Source organism: Microtus ochrogaster, chromosome 4, assembly GCF_000317375.1.
Source record: "Microtus ochrogaster isolate Prairie Vole_2 chromosome 4, MicOch1.0, whole genome shotgun sequence".
NCBI classification, from domain to species: domain Eukaryota; kingdom Metazoa; phylum Chordata; class Mammalia; order Rodentia; family Cricetidae; genus Microtus; species Microtus ochrogaster.
Window position 1 is genome coordinate 42,023,076 of NC_022011.1, and position 16,041 is coordinate 42,039,116.

A 16,041-nucleotide genomic window follows, 5' to 3' on the forward strand; every position below is an offset into this window, starting at 1 on the left:
TGTAGACCAGGCTGGTCTCGAACTCACAGAGATCCACCTGCCTCTGCCTCCCGAGTGCTGGGATTAAAGGCGTACGCCACCACCGCCCGGCCCCATCACTACTTTTTAAGTCCTTTACATGAGAAATTGTGGGGGGGGGTTGGTGTATACACCTTTAGGGAGTCCATTCTCACCTTCCTACTGTTGAGACAAGACCTCTCTTGTTTTTTTTTCTACCACCACCCATCCAGTCCAGTGGTTCCCAACCTTCCTAATGCTACGACCCTGTAATACAGTTAGTTCCTCATGTTGTGGTGACCCCCATCCATAAAATTGTTTTTGTTGCTGCTTCATAACTGTAATTTAGCTGCTGTTGTGAATTGTGATATAAACACCTCGTATGCTTTTTTGAGGGGTCACGACCCACAGGTTGAGAACCTCTGCTCCAGGGTAGCAGGCCCATGATCATCTTGCCCTGTCAGGTGCATGCTGCTATATCCAGCTTTTCCCATGGATTCTGCGAGTCATCAGGCCTTCCTTAGCAAGTCTTTTCACTGAGTCATCCAACTTCTGTGGGTTCTGGGAATCCCAGCTCAGGTCCTCAGTCTTCCTTGGCAAGTGCTTTACCCACTGAGCCATCGCCCCAACACAGGCATTGTAGATAATAGATACATACAAAATGTCTAATGCGTGACTAGAACCTGCTACCTTGAAAAAAATCTTTAGGAAGAAATTGTCATGGTGCCAAGTTTTAGGTGTTTGGTGGTTGTGTCCAGTCTGACATGATGTGGATAAGCTCTGTGGTGTCTCCTTTAGGGAACAGACTGCTTTGTGTGTATCCATTCTGGAGAGGTTGCTCCAAGCTGTGGAGCCAGTTCACTTGGCCAGACACCTCAGGGTTGACCTACAGAAGGGACTGACTCACCCAGATGATTCTGTAAAATCCCTCACTCTGTCCCAGGTATGGAATTTTAGTAGTAAACACACAACCGTTCACTGTCAGCTGTTCACTAAACGCCGGGTGTCATGCCATTGCTGTTTGAGTTAACAAGACACACCTGTTGTTTTTTTCTTTAAGGAGTGCTTAGTCTGAAGAAAATGATTTTTAGGTATTTAAAAGTTACTTTGCGACATTATTTGGTTTTGAAGAAGCATGAACTAAGTGTAAAATTCATTAAGCCAACACATTAAGATAGTAACTCTGATCACGGCAGCCAAACCATCATTGCATTTGTGTGAAGTGCTGCTGGGGTCATAGGTTCACAGCTGGTTACCCAGTAGACGTTCACAGTCTTCTCTTCTCTGCATGTGTACATGTGTACTCAGTTGGGGTGGTGTTTACTCATTGCCCGTATGTATGCCAGAGACTATGGCAGATGCTTGCCATCTTCACTTGATCTTCTTCCTGCCCTAGAATTAAAAATTATAGTCCTATTTTGTATTACTTAATTTAAAAATTAAACTCAATGTAATCATTACAAGATTTGTGCAACTAAAAGTTAACATGTTAGGATTCATATTGTTTTGATTCACCTGTCTGCTCTCTTTACCCACTATTTATTGTTCCTTTCCATTGAAAAGCGTGACTGTACCCTATTTGTGTTTGGCTTTAATGAATTCGGATCCTTGTGTATTTGTAGTGATTTGTATAGTAGCTGTAATAACTACTTGTAAATGTGTTCTCCATGGAAAAAGTGTCTCTCTGCTTGTTTGTTTTGTTTTCTTTCAGATTGGAAGAATTGTTGAAAATTCTGAAGCTGTTACTGAGATCCTGAACAATGTAGAACTGTTAAAACAGATTGTTTATTGCATTGGTGGAGAGAATTTATCTGTTGCCAAAGTGGTGAGTTTGCTAGAACACTCTCAGCCAACTGTGTGAGGCATGGTGTCCTAGAGTCAGCAGAGAAGGGTTAGTGGATGATTTTTGTAGGATTAAGGTAGAATCGAATCTGCAGTCTGGTGTCAGACACATAGCAGGGAGCTCCTAAGACACATCTACATTGTCTGTCAGACTTACATTTGGTTGCTCAGTGTTTTCCAGTTATAAATAACAGTAGCTAAAATGTGAATACCTGTTAGAGTAGATATTTTATATGCTAATTTTCATATTAGGTGTAGGAAGTAGGTATAAATATTCTGTACTTTCCTGACAAGAAATATTTTCTTTCCATATAAGGCTATCAAATCCCTGTCAAGAATATCACTAACCCAAGCTGGACTGGAAGCTTTATTTGAAAGTAATTTGCTGGATGATTTGAAAAATGTAATGAAAACAAATGATGTCGTCCGATACAGGGTATATGAGGTAAAAACTAAAGGCTCACTTTCTAATGCTTTCAAAACTGTAGTAAATTACAAAGGAGGACAAAGTGGCTCATTTGCATACAGTATATAGTCTGCGTTAGAGCCTGTATGATATGGTGTTCACAATATTGAGATGCATTCGCAGCCCAAGGTATGAGATGGTCGCAGACATACTTACAGCGTGCTATGAGTATTACTTTTTTAACAAGACTCCAGTGAAAAACTGTGGTACTGCAGTGGGCAGAATTGGCTCTTCTTTCCACCAGTTTTCTGTTGAAAACTGCTAAAATCCTCACACACACTGTCCTTAATTCCTTTTGTGTGTTTACACTTGGTATGTAGATGTGTGCATGTGGGGGCCAGAGGTCAGTCTGTGTCATTCCTCAGCTCTACCTTGTTCCTTGAGATGGGGCCTCATGGGCCTGTAATCCACTGATTAGACTAAGCCGCCTGGCCGGTGAGCTCCAGGGACCTGCCTGTCTTTGCCTACCCAGCAATGGAATTATAATTGCATGCCGTTGCACCTGGTGTTTTAACATGGGTCCTTATGCTTGTATGTTAGCACTGTAGTGACCAAACTATCTTAGCCCCTGTGTCATTGATTAATATAGTAAATGTTGTATGTATTAATGTCGCTGTTGAAGAAGTAGTTTTCCCAAGTTCATACACATAAGTAAGTACCACGTCTAAATGAAGCCGTTTATAATCTACTTCCCTCACCACTCTAGTTTTCCCCTGTCTGTTTCCTCTGCGTCCTGCCTCATTATTCCTTACTGAAGTTTTCATTGCGAAGATTGTGGAGTCCCATCCCCCGCTTTCATGCTCATGCTATGCTCAGGCAAATTCATTCTCATGATTTCAGTTTCCGCCTGTGAGAAGACGCTTGTGCATGAACTTGTAGCCCATACCTCTCTTCCGAGTTAACTTCAGCCTTCATGTAGCTCCTTACTTACTGTTGCCTCCATATCTGTGCTGTCTTCGCAGAGGCTTGTTTTCCCTGTCACACCCCATCACGTTAGTTTCACTTAGGTTGTGTCTTTCTCCCTAGCTGGTGTAGCTGCCACCACCCCAGCCCACCCCACCAGTACCACTTTCTGCACTACTGTATTTGCGTCCAAATGAGTTTTCCTTCATTTTCCTCATCCCTAGTTTCTCTTAAGTACAGTCAGTATTGTTTTCCCCAAGTTTACACTTTAATTGATACGCTAAGTCGTGTGTATTTGTGGTGTACAGCATGTTTGTAGCACACATAGGCCTGCTCTTTGGGCCAGGGAAATGGCTTGATGAGTACTCACTTGCTGCCAAGCCTGATGACCTGAAATTTGGTCTCCAGATCCTTATGGCAGAAGGAGGGCGCCAACTCTCACAAGTTGTCTTCTGGTCCCCACCTCCCCTCGTACACAAAATAAATAACTAAATAAAGATGTAAAAACCAAATTCCTGATTTGACCACTTCTGCTTACAGCCGCTCAGTATCCTTTGTCTTTCATTAAGCTTCAGAACATGCTTCTCAAATGAAGATGTGACAGACAGATGTATGGATACATTTTGCTGTTTTGTTTTGTAGTGCTTAGATACAGGCCTCGTCCATATTAGGCAAGTGCTCTATTACTGAGTGTGTGTGTGTACCGTTTGAAAGACTCGTTTTTGTTTGTTAATGCTATAAGCTTTTATGCCCTGATTAATGGTTTCTTAGTGGAATTAGACATATACCTAGATGCAATGGACCATAGTAATTTCTTTTATGTTCACTGAAGTTTTACAATTCAGTAAATCGTGAATTGTTAAGAATTCAATTACATATATATTACATAGTTCTGCATTTAACTTAGAGATCTAACAGATTTGAGTTGTTTTGACCTTTTTTCCCTTGTTCTTTCAGCTAATTGTAGAGATTGCTTCTGTGTCATCAGAATCGTTAAACTACTGTACCACAAGTGGGTTGGTGACCCAGCTCCTGAGAGAGCTGACGGGTGAGGACGTGCTGGTCAGGTATGTAGACTCAAAGTTCTTAGCGAGAAAGGCCCTTTTTTGGAGGGCCAGGAAGCAACTGTGAGCTTAGTGTGGTTTGTGCTGTTGGAGACTGTACAGAGTTTGCAGTCTTGGCTGCTGTTTATCTTCAGGAAGCATTCTAGGAAATCGCTCGTTAGATCATAATATAATGAGTTTGGCAAAGCCCTGCAAGATGTTGTAGCTATTTTCCTATGACCGTATCCTCTGTCCCTGGCCAAGCGTGCTCTTTGCTTTATTATGTTCCTGCTCTGTTACAGAAATAGTGCTGGGCCTCCAGTCAGAAGGTCAGGCCTCGGATCTGAACTCCATAGTAACAAGTTAGGAAAATGTGTAGTTCTTGTGTTGTCTTCTGAACAGGGCACCGGGACATGAAAGGGCCTTTCAGATGTGAGGTATAAATAAAATACAATTGGTGTGAAAGCAGTTTAAAAATGCTCTTCGTTTTTGTCCTTTTTGATTTCAGAGCCACCTGTATAGAAATGGTGACGTCACTAGCATATACCCATCATGGACGACAATACCTTGCTCAGGAAGGAGTCATTGACCAGATATCTAATATAATTGTTGGAGCGGATTCAGACCCTTTCTCTGGCTTCTATTTGCCAGGTGAGAGCAGCTGAGTTACATGGGCTTCTGAAGGGCAGAGGTTACCCTTCCTAGTGCTGCTTCCAGTGCAGGACATCTGCAGCCATCAGTGGTGGGTCACCGTTGAGTGATTCAGTAAATCACCAGAGTACTAAAGTGAAGGACAAAAAAACATGCCAGCAGGTACTGAAAATGCATTTGATTTAAAAAAATCCAACATCTTTTTAGCTTGACAATTCAATTAGTGTAAAAGAAGAGATGCGTCTTAGCACAGTACAGGCCATGCGAGACAAGTCTGTAGCTGATGGTGTGCTCAAGTGAGATGTGCAGTGCAGTGTTGGGAATTCTAGACGTGTTGGAAAGGGGAAAAATAAAAGGCTTCTAAATCTAAGAGGAAGATAGGAAATCGTTCCTGTTCATAGGTGTGTGGGCCGCATGATCTTGTAGTGGGAGGCTGCTTGTTGGTTCCCTGCCGCCCAGCTGGCTTAGACCCAAAATAATCACACAGAAACTGTATTAATTAAATTATTGCTTGGCCCATTAGCTCTAGCTTCTTATTGACTAACTCTTACTTATTAATTTAACCCATTTCTTTTAATCTGTGTATCGCCACGTAGCTTTGGCTTACCAGCAAAGTTTCTGCATGTCTGACTCCATGGCTTCTCTCTGCCTCTGCCCTTCTTCCTCCCAGCATTCAGCTTAGCTTTCTCTGCCTACCTAAGTTCTGCCTTGCTATAGGGCCGAAGCAGTTTCTTTATTTGTTAATGGTAATCACGGCACACAGAGGGAACTCCCACATCATGATCTTACATGCAGGATGCTTCATAGACTCCACCAAGAGATTGTCAACAGCTAAGAAATGATTAAGTGAAGTTGTAGGATCAACAGCTACAAAATGAGTAGCCTTCTCCACTAAGGAATTGTCCAAGAGAGATCAAGGAAACACTCCCATTGTGATAACTTCTGAAAAAATAATACTTGGTGATTGAGACACCATCTTACTCCTGGAAAGACACACAGACTAATAGGACAGAACGGAAAAAAAGTAAATGCGTGTATTCACAATCCATGCCCAAAACATACAGTGGAGAGTACATTGTTCTCAGTAAGTGATGCTAAAAGGCAAAACTGGATATTTAAATGAAGAACGAAATTGAACCCTCATATCACATCATAGAACTCAACACAGTATAATTAAGGACTAAAACACAAGGTGTGAAACTGAAGCTGCTGCCAGAAATGTAGTGGGGAAAGCTTCAGGCTGATCTGGGCCAAGATGGTCTTGGTCATTGTATCCAAGCATCTGCTCAGACAAGGAGACAGTCATCAGAGTGAGATGCAGTCTGGGGTTAGAGGAGTATTTGCAAACTAGGAGAGAATCGTCCAGAATATAAGGGACACAAACTGTTGGTAGCAAGAAAACAGCCCAGTTAAAAATCAGCAGAGAAATGGGCGGTGCTGGAGCATGCCTGTAACCCCAGCACTCCGGAAGCAGAGGCAGGAGGATCTCTGTAAGTTTGATGCCAGCCTGGTCTACAGAGTAAGTTCTGGGACAGCCAGGTATGCACAGAGAAACTCTGTCTCAAAAACCAAAAGAACAAAAAAAGTTCAGTGAGAAGTAAATCAATAGCAGTAATGACATTGACTGTGTGTACCAGACCCGTGGGGTCTCTGGGGAGAGATGGTAGGGGAGCCATTTTATTCTAGGAGAAGCTGATTTGTCTTTCGGCAGCACTTGTAGTAGCTGAAGGTTTATGCCCCTTGTGGGGTCTCCTGGTTAACAGTTTCTTTCAATAATGTCTTCAAGCTTGCCTTCCTATCATTGGTCTTTACATGGTCTCTCTTCCTCTCCCTCTCCCTTTCTTCTCTTCCTTTTCTCATCTCTGTCTCTTCCTCCCTCCTCCCTCTCTTCCTCTCTCCACCTCTGTCTCTCTCTTCCTCGCTCTCCCTCTTTCTCGCTCTCCCTCTCTTGCCCCTCCTGACTGTAATTCACTATATAGACCAGGCTGGCCTCAAGCTCACAGATCTTCTCTCTCTGCGTCTCAGAAGCACACATCTCGGGGGTCTTTCAGCCTCCTTATTGACTCTGTTCTGTAGGCAACACAGTGCTTGTCTGTCTCCTCTTTTTGGCCTGCAGTTTATTAATATTCCTGTGGAAACATGGTCCCCAATTTGTCTTATCCCTCTGTTAAAGTATTTTTTTTTATGAATATATTTAGGATTTGTGAAGTTTTTTGGAAACCTGGCTGTCATGGATAGTCCTCAGCAGATCTGTGAGCGCTACCCTGTCTTTCTGGAGAAAGTGTTTGAAATGGCGGACAGTCAGGACCCCACCATGATTGGTGTAGCCATGGACACTGTTGGAATTCTGGGATCCAGTGTTGAAGGCAAGCAGGTTTTACAGAAGACAGGTTGGTATTACTTACCTTGGCTTTCGTAAGATGTATTTTCACTTCTGGCCGGGATTCAGGGCACAGGTCCATCTGCTGACGGTTAACTGTTAAGGGACTGCTTGTATAGGCTTGTATAGCCTCTACCCTGAGTCTGTGGCTTTTACTCCTTGCTTGATTTCAGGTTACTTCACACGACAGGGACCACACAGCGTTTACTGTTAACCATCTTCCTTGACTGCTTTTTATGGTGTAGCTCCTGTCGTGTCCCATCGCTGCTGGAAGCTGGGTGGATTTCACTCACATTGTCCTCTAGGCCCTCCCTCTCCTCATTTACACAACAGCACAGCAGCAGCTTCTTCAGGGCTTGACAGGAAAGAAAAGTGTGTGCCATGAGTTTATGTTAAGAAAGATGCATGTGTGGAATATCCTTGACTGTCTCCTTGCACAACAAATTCTAGTACAGGAAACAGCACTATTTAACACACTTGCGAAGTACATGTTGAAAATTGATGCACTGCATACACAGCCCCTGCAGTGTCCCTTATGGCTCTTAAGTGCTTTCCCTGTGGCATCCACTTCTCAGTCCTGCCTGGAGTGGCTATAGTCCTTCCCAGATACAGGAGCAGAAATGCAGGAGACTTCCCGAGCGTGTGCAGACCTTTGATCCAGTCCTGTATGCCATGCTCACCCTGCATAGCAAGTAGAATGCTGTGTTTGGGTCTATCACATGGTCTCTGAACACATCCCTCTTTGTGTGTTTTAGATGGGTAATCACAATGCATGAAAGTATAAATTGCCCTTTGCACTTCACACCTATTAGGATAGTCATTTTTTTTTAATTAAGAAAGCATAATAATTGGGGCTGGAGAGATGGCTCAGCGGTTAAGAGCACTGCCTGCTCTTCCAAAGGTCCTGAGTTCAATTCCCAGCAACCACATGGTGGCTCACAACCATCTGTAATGAGATCTGGCGCCCTCTTCTGGCCTGTAGACAGAATACAGAGAATACTGTATACATAATACATAAATCTTAAAAAAAAAAAGAAAGCATAATAAGTGTTCAGATATTGAAAACTCTCATGTTTTCTGATCAGACTATGAAATGGTGCAATTGCTATGGAAAACAGTATGGAAGTTCCACTGAAAAATTAAACATAGAATTAACATGAGCCAGCAATTCCACCTCTAGACATAAACTAAACAATATGGAGAGGCTGGAGAGATGGCTCAGAGTTTAAGAGCACTGCTTGCTCTTCCAAAGGTCCTGAGTTCAATTCCCAGCAACCACATGGTGGCTCACAACCATCTGTATGGGGTCTGGCCTCTTCTGGCCTGCAGGCATACACACAGACAGAATATTGTATACATAATAAATAAATAAATAAATATTTTTAAAAAAACAATATGGAAAGCACAGGCTCAAGCAGTTTCTATATACTCCTGTTCCAGCACTATCAGTCGACTCAGTAATTGGAAACCCATGTGCATTGCTGGATAAGTGATGCTGGTTGGCATCTCCTTGTAAAAGGATGGCATTGTGGCACAAGCTGTAGCCCAGAGGAAGTCTGAACACATGGAAGGTGGATATTGCATGATTCCACAGACAGGATTGTGGAGAGTGGATACCGGGGCATGAGAGAAGGGGGGGTGGGTACAGAGTTAGAGTTTGGGCTATTGAAGACATTCTGGAGATGGTGATGGTGCATTAATTGTTTGAGGTGGTTAAACTGGTAGGTTTTGTTACGTGTCACCATTAATCCTTCACAGGAACCCGCTTTGAACGCCTCCTCATGAGGATAGGATATCAAGCAAAGAATGCTTCCACAGAGCTAAAAACTAGATGTTTGGATGCAGTTTCTTCTCTTCTGTATTTATCAGTAAGTAGATGGAGAAATTATTGAAGGGCAGTAGGGTATGTTTGGGAGGATGCGTCAGCTTGGCACTAATCAGCCATGGGTGTCCTGCTTCTCACGGTAATTAAGACAATAACCTGGTGGTGCATGCCTTTGGTCCCAGCAACTCTGGAGGGAGACAGGCAGGAGAGTCTCTGAGCTCCAGGACAGCCAAGGCTACGTGGAGAAACCCTGTGTCGGTGTCGAAAAACAAAAAAAAAGATGATAACCTTCATTGTGTAACTAATCACATGAAAAATTTTTGGCAATATTTTTATTTAAGTGTTCCATACATGTGTACATAAATTTTGATTGTATCCACTCCTATTCAATGTTCTTTCCATGTTCCTCCAATGCTCTCCTCCCAACTTAGTGCCTGTCTTCTTCCTTTCTTTCATAACTACTGAATCCAATCCATGTGCACAAGGCTATGAGGTCATAGCCACACTTGCAAAGACTGTCCCTCCCCTAGCTGCTGTCAACTGCTATAGCTCTTCCTCATTTTGGCTGACTTAAACTTGTGGAGACAGCAGACAGCCACCCCTACTAGGAGTTTATGAGTGCTGCCATCATGCTCTATCTAGAAGATAGCATTTCAGAGCCTTCCTCCCCAGCACCAACGCTTGCATTCTTCCGTAGTGCTCCCTTAGCATTGGCGAGTTGTGGGTTGATACAGATCTTACTTTAGGCTGAGCAGTTAAGTCATTTATTCATGGTAGCCGCCGCCCACTGCAAAAAGAAACATCTCTGACCAAAGTTGTTGGAGGCAGCACAAATTTGAGTATAAATGTGACCAGTAAGTAAAACAGCAATAGTATGTTCCCCTCTAAGACCTATGACTTCCTCAGCTACGAGCTTTTTTTATTCAATTACTTTATTTTGTGTGTGTGGATGTTTTCTTGTATGTCTGTGCACCACATGTCTGCAATCCCCTCAGACGCCAGAAGAAGGCATCAGATCACCTGGAACTGGAATTACAAGTCGTTGTGAGCTTCCAAGTGGGTGCTGAGAACCAAACAGGGTTGTCAGAAAGAGCATCTGGTGCTCGTAACCTCTGAGTCCTCTCTCCAGCCCCCAGCTATGTCTTTTTGACAAGATTTCCAGTACCAAGCATGAGTTCTTTCTCATGCAGCAGTCCTCGGGTTTAGTCAGAGGTGGTCATCCACATCACAGTCATTGCACTCTGCACCAGGGACACGTCTTTCATTGAAAGTCAAATTGTAGAATTCAAGGCCAGCACTGGAGAACACTGACGTCTCTTTTCCCTGGAAACCTGCATAGTGCTTTCTGGTACCATAGAAGCTAGCTGGCTGAGGCAGAATTTCCTAGTCATTGGTTTCTCTGGGTGTCTTGGGAAGAGGGTTACCATTTAGTTATGGTGGGCAACCAAGAGCAATGGTCATACCCTGTTTTAATTGGGAGGAGGGTGCTCTCTGGGGCGTCCCAGTTAACTTGTAAGAGTCCCTGAGGTTTTCATTTAATAACCCATTTCTTCTGGAAACAGCATTGTCTACTCATGCAGGATACCGGTATTCCAATTCCATTAAAATCGGACCGGGGACTTCTTTAGTTCTGGTTAGCTTACCCATGACCCTCTCCTCACCTCCTAACTTTTATTTATTGTGTGTCTGAGAGAAGGGGGGATGGGGGGAGATGTGTCTGTATGGGTTCACATGCCATGGTACACATGTGGAGGTCAGGGGACAACTTTGCAAAGTCAATATTCTCTCTTCCTACTTTTTTTTTTTGTAATTTATTTGTTATGTATACAGTGTTCTGTCTGTCTGTATGCTTGCTGTCCAGAAGAGGGCACCAGATCTCATTACAGATGGCTGTGAGCCACCATGTGGTTGTTGGGAATTGAACTCAGGGCCTCTGGAAGAGCAGTCAGTGCTCTTAACCTCTGAGCCATCTCTTCAGCCCTCTCTTCCTACTTTTATATGAAATCCAGGGACTGAACTGAGGCCATCAAACTTACACAGGAAGTGCTTTTACCTGCTGAGCCATCTCAAGGGCCTGATTACTAGCGTTCTAAGTGTAGAGTGGAACAGTAGAACTGCAGACCCTGGAGAGAACTCCATGCCCTCCAACAGAAATGGGTTTGGGGGTGATTCTGCACAGGTGGTGGCTGGTGCTGTTTACATTAGTCTCTGCACTGTCGTTGCCAACCTTGTCGTGCGTGTTTCCCTCTCTGTCTCATAGCCTGAGCAGCAGACTGATGACTTCCTGAGGATGGCGGAATCCTGGTTTTCCTCCTTATCGCGGGACTCCCTGGAACTCTTTCGTGGCATCAGTAACCAGCCCTTTCCTGAACTACGCTGTGCTGCCTTGAAAGTGTTCACAGTAGGTATTGTCTTGTCTGCACGTCCTTATGTGACCGCCAGCTCAACACAGAGCACGCAGAGTGAGCTAGCCACTGAGTGTGCACACAGCAGTTTCTGCGCTGCTGCTACTGCAGGGGCCAGTGAGGGAGACACATGTCAGCAGCTTGTCAGCAAAAGGAACCCAGTGCTGTTCGAGGTTGAACAAGCTGCTGTTGGATCACAGATTACCCCAGTTTGTGCTCAGCCTCTTTCCTGAGCCTTAATTGCTGCTGTCCCTTCTGGCACTTAGTGCACGATGATGCCTGTTTGCCAGTTTCTTACCTCTGACCTTTGCACTGCTAATTTGTCAAGCAGTAGCATCAGCACACTGCCTGAGTCTACAGTGGAGTTAAGTGGTTCCCATCCTCATATGTGATACATTCCTTTCGCAGATGCTGAGTTTCCTCTACCTGCTAGATGTTGAGCCTTTTCTGAACTTCCATTCTGTAGAGGGAGCCAGACCATAAATATAGTTAGACAGTTGGCTATAAAATCATAGCTGAGCCATTACACCTGTTGAAATGTGCATTAGCTCCTTCCTGTGTTTACCCTCTTAGCCCCAGCACTTAGCACTGTGCCAGCTGTCCTGGCTGATATAATCACATTAGTGGTCTTATCACGGGATCCAGGACACACACTAGGCCATGCTAGGAGGAAATGAGAGAGGAAGACTTCCTAAAGCATGTCTTAACACAGGTGTTCCTGTCGTCTTCGAGACTGCCAATTTAGGTCTAAAACAGTAAGACTTTAAAAGTGCTTCAGGACACTTCACCTTTGAACCAGCCATTTGCATTGATGTCTCATGACCTTAGTTCCTGCTCTTCTGACCCTGATTTGGTGAGGGTGGGTGGCTTGTGCTGCCAGCCTGAGGAAGAAACGAGGTCATAAGCATACTAAATGTAGTAATTGAAGGCGGATCGAAATAATACTGGGACCCGCGGGGCGGCTGAGGCCAGCACCCGGGTCCTGGTGCGGGTACGGGAAAAATCTGCCACAACGTTGGAGCACCAAGTGAAGGCGGATCGAAATAATACAGGCCAATTGGTATAAGATAACGCCACTTTAATAAAAAAACACACTCACGAAACCAAAGTTCCCGCGATGCCCAGAAACAGGAAACAGGAAGAAGGGGTCACCAGCGTTTGTGCACCCCAATTTATAGACATTTGTCCGAGGCCGTCCCGCCCCCAAAGGGCGGGCTCTCTCTACAAGTAATGAGCTCTCGATAAACATGTAGGTTGCTGACTCATTTTAAAATTTGAAAAAGACTGAAAAATGGTAGATTTCAGATCACAAAGTTGTGTGCTCACATTCCGTCTTGGTTTTAGCATTGACTCGTGGAGTGCAGTGTTTCCAGAGGGAAAGTGATTAGTGTGCTCCTTACCTCTGCCCATCCCCACTCACCACCCTCGTTCCTCGGTCTGTTGGGAATGAACGCAGGTTTACAGGCTGGTACTGACGGTCCTCCCACATCAGTCCAGATCAGACTCTTAGACTGGGTTAGAATGCATCTGGTTTAAGAGAGGCCATCCCATTGGCACCCAGCAGGCAGAAGGCCGGCCTGCTCTACAGGGAACCCCATCTCGAGAGTCCCTGAAGCATCGTTGTCTCCTCTGGCTTCGCCCTGCTGTGGTACCATTTCAGTGTTGTCTAGAAACTGGATCTGTGTCAGCGGTTCTCAGCCTGTGGGTCACTACCTATTTGGCAAATCTCTGTCTCCAGAAATATTTGAATTATGATTCATAACAGTAGCAAATTAGTTATGAAGTAACAACAAAGTAATGTTATGGCTGGGGTCAGAACAGTATGAGGAGCTGTAGTACAGGGCCGCAGTGTTAGGGGGGTGAGAATCACCGCTCTGCGTCTTTCACGCGGTAGATTACTCAAGCTATTAGGCTCCTTACAAATAATTAAGTCGTAACGAGCCACAGTTTACCTATCCGGGCCCATTATTAAACAGATATAGCTTCCACAGTGTGATGAACATCTTTGTATACAAAACTTTTAGTATATAAAATTATTTAAAATATATTTCTTGGGAATTGGTTTACTTGGACAAAGGATGATGTCTTTAAGGTCTGTGCTGCCACGTGTATTTCTGCGTGCTGTGTTGTTCTGCTCACAGGCACACCTTCTTAAGGCCCAGATGACTGTATTCTCTTCCATCTTTCATTTCAGGCTATTGCAAACCAGCCCTGGGCTCAGAAACTTATGTTTAACAGTCCAGGTTTTGTGGAATTTGTGATGGACCGTTCTGTGGAACATGACAAAGCTTCTAAGGATGCCAAGTATGAACTGGTTAAAGCACTTGCCAATTCCAAGACAGTTGCAGAGATCTTTGGGAACTCAAATTATTTAAGACTCAGAACCTACCTAAGTGAAGGTCCGTACTATGTAAAACCTGTTGCCACGACAGCGGTGGAAGGAGCTGATTGATTTCTTTCAGTTACTACAGAAGACCGTGTTTTGACCAGAATTTCTCAAGGCATATGATTCCATCCATGTTTTAGAGAGCAGGGCTTCCCTCATCCAGAGCTCCCACGGAGTGTCTGGGGCAGCTCGCATCAGCAGTACCGTTCCTGTGTCAGCGCCCTGTGGACCAGGCAGTGGCTTGGCTGTGAGCACGAGTGCTTTCCCAGGCCTCTGGTTGTCTCTGCTGCAAGGTCAAAGGTTTGTTTTCTCACCGAGTTTCCATGGGCACACTCGTGACCTCATTTAAAAATAAAATGAAGCCAAAATCACTCTGATTTCTTTTCAGCGCCTTTTTTTTCCTTACCTGATCTCACCTCAGAATCTTGTGTAGTCCCTGGAAAATAAGTCGTTTGGAATCATTGGAATGTATTATTTGTACACAAGGAATAAATAGTTTTAATAAGATTTCTTGGTGACTTTTCTTTTGAAAATTAAAAAATCTCTAAAAATTGTTTGGGATTGGTACTTTTGCTGCTTGTCAATTTTACCATGTTATGTTACTGGGGAGGGAGGAGAACTGTCGTCTTACTGTGGGTCACCTTGTGAAGGGCTTGGAGTGATTTCTCTGATCCATGGGAGTTAGCTGGAGAAGACAGTGCACAAACTGATGCTGTCTCGCTGGCCTCCAGATGGTTCTCCCTCACCTGTTTTCTAGTGATACTGTCTATATACAGTACAGTGCTCTACACACAAAAATCAGTTGTCCAGAGGTTTCTGCCTGGGCTTGGCAGTGACCAACCAGGAAGTGTTCCTTTTAGGCTGTGTTGAGATTGATGTGTCATCCCTTCCTGTAACGTGGTTCTCAAGTGACTGGACTCCTAGTCCAGGTCATCGTTTCTCCTCTGGTGTCTCTGAGTTGCCTTTTCCCATACTGGCCATTTCTCTACTGCCCACATCACAAATTAGGACACAGCCAGATATTTCCTGGCATGAAATATTCAAAGTGACTTTTGCTGTCCTAGAACTCACTCTGTAGCTGGCCTCAAACTCAGAGATAAGTATATCACATGGTGAAATATATAACCATTGTAAATGTACTTTTTAGTGGTATTTTATATGTGCAGATGTCATACAGTGATTACTGCCATCCATCTCCAAGACTTGTTTACCCATAAAACTAGATTTCATACCCATTGAATGGTAACTCCCCACCCCTGCCAACCACAATCCTCGGTCATGATGTTGACTTGGTTTTGTTTTGTTTTTTTAATTTATTGTGTATACAATGTTCTGCCTGCAGGCCAAAAGAGAGCACCAGATCTCATTCTAGATGGTTGTGAGCTATCATGTGGTTGCTGGGAATTGAACTCGGGACCTCTGGAAGAGCAGTTAGTGCTCTTAACCGCTGACCCATCTCTCCAGTCCCTGGCTTAATTATTTAACCACAGGATTCAGAGGAGGGCCTGCTCTCCTGTATATGGCCCTATTCTCATTCTGGCTTTTCTTTTTTTAAAACAAGGCTTCTCTGAATAGCCCTGGCTGTCCTGAATCTTACTCTGTAGACCAGGCTGGCCTAGAAATTAGCCACCTGCCTCTGCCTCCCGAGCACTGGGTTTAAAGGCATGCGCCACCACCTGGTTCTCAGTCTGCTTCTGTGCTCTCTTCAGATGTTAATAAGAGCGATAAGTTACTATTTTGCATTTAATAAGCAAGTGTGTGAGAGAGAGTGTGACTTTCATAAACTAAAACAGCCCGGAGAAGGCTCGAGGACCCAACAAACACCAACAAAATGGCCAGGTGTAAAGGCAGCATAGCCATAAATGCATGCCTTGCCTCTGGGGTGATCAACAGCCGTATCTGCCAGTGAACCCCAAAGACGGGGAAAGTTTGCACGTCTCTCAAACCGCTACAATTGGTCCACAGACCCTCTTGGAGTTCTCCAGACTCCCATTGGCCACCACCAGTGAGCAGCCCCGTACTCCACATTGCCGAGAAACGCTGTATATGCCCCATTCCTGATCCTAATCCCAAGGTTCCACAGCCGAGTTTAGGTAACAAGCTGGAATGCATCCCATAGTGGGTGAGCAGCAGCTCTGTTCTG

At 44.3% G+C, this 16,041-nt stretch overlaps 1 protein-coding gene across 2 annotated transcripts in view; it reads left to right on the forward strand.

The window, feature by feature from the left end:
* Positions 1-14,405, forward strand: part of Psmd5 (proteasome 26S subunit, non-ATPase 5) — a 17,090-nt gene extending 2,685 nt beyond the window's left edge. Inside the window, exons 2-10 of one of the 2 annotated variants that reach the window (XM_005346002.3) lie at positions 796-940; positions 1,709-1,822; positions 2,156-2,284; positions 4,166-4,275; positions 4,760-4,902; positions 7,101-7,292; positions 9,041-9,150; positions 11,368-11,508; positions 13,707-14,405. In XM_005346002.3, the coding sequence (XP_005346059.1) occupies positions 796-940; positions 1,709-1,822; positions 2,156-2,284; positions 4,166-4,275; positions 4,760-4,902; positions 7,101-7,292; positions 9,041-9,150; positions 11,368-11,508; positions 13,707-13,964 (1,342 nt within the window). In that variant the 3' untranslated portion in view covers positions 13,965-14,405. The remainder of the gene's footprint in view (positions 1-795; positions 941-1,708; positions 1,823-2,155; positions 2,285-4,165; positions 4,276-4,759; positions 4,903-7,100; positions 7,293-9,040; positions 9,151-11,367; positions 11,509-13,706) is intronic. The other variant, XM_026778783.1, reaches the window with a different exon arrangement.
* Positions 14,406-16,041: the final 1,636 nt, after the last annotated feature.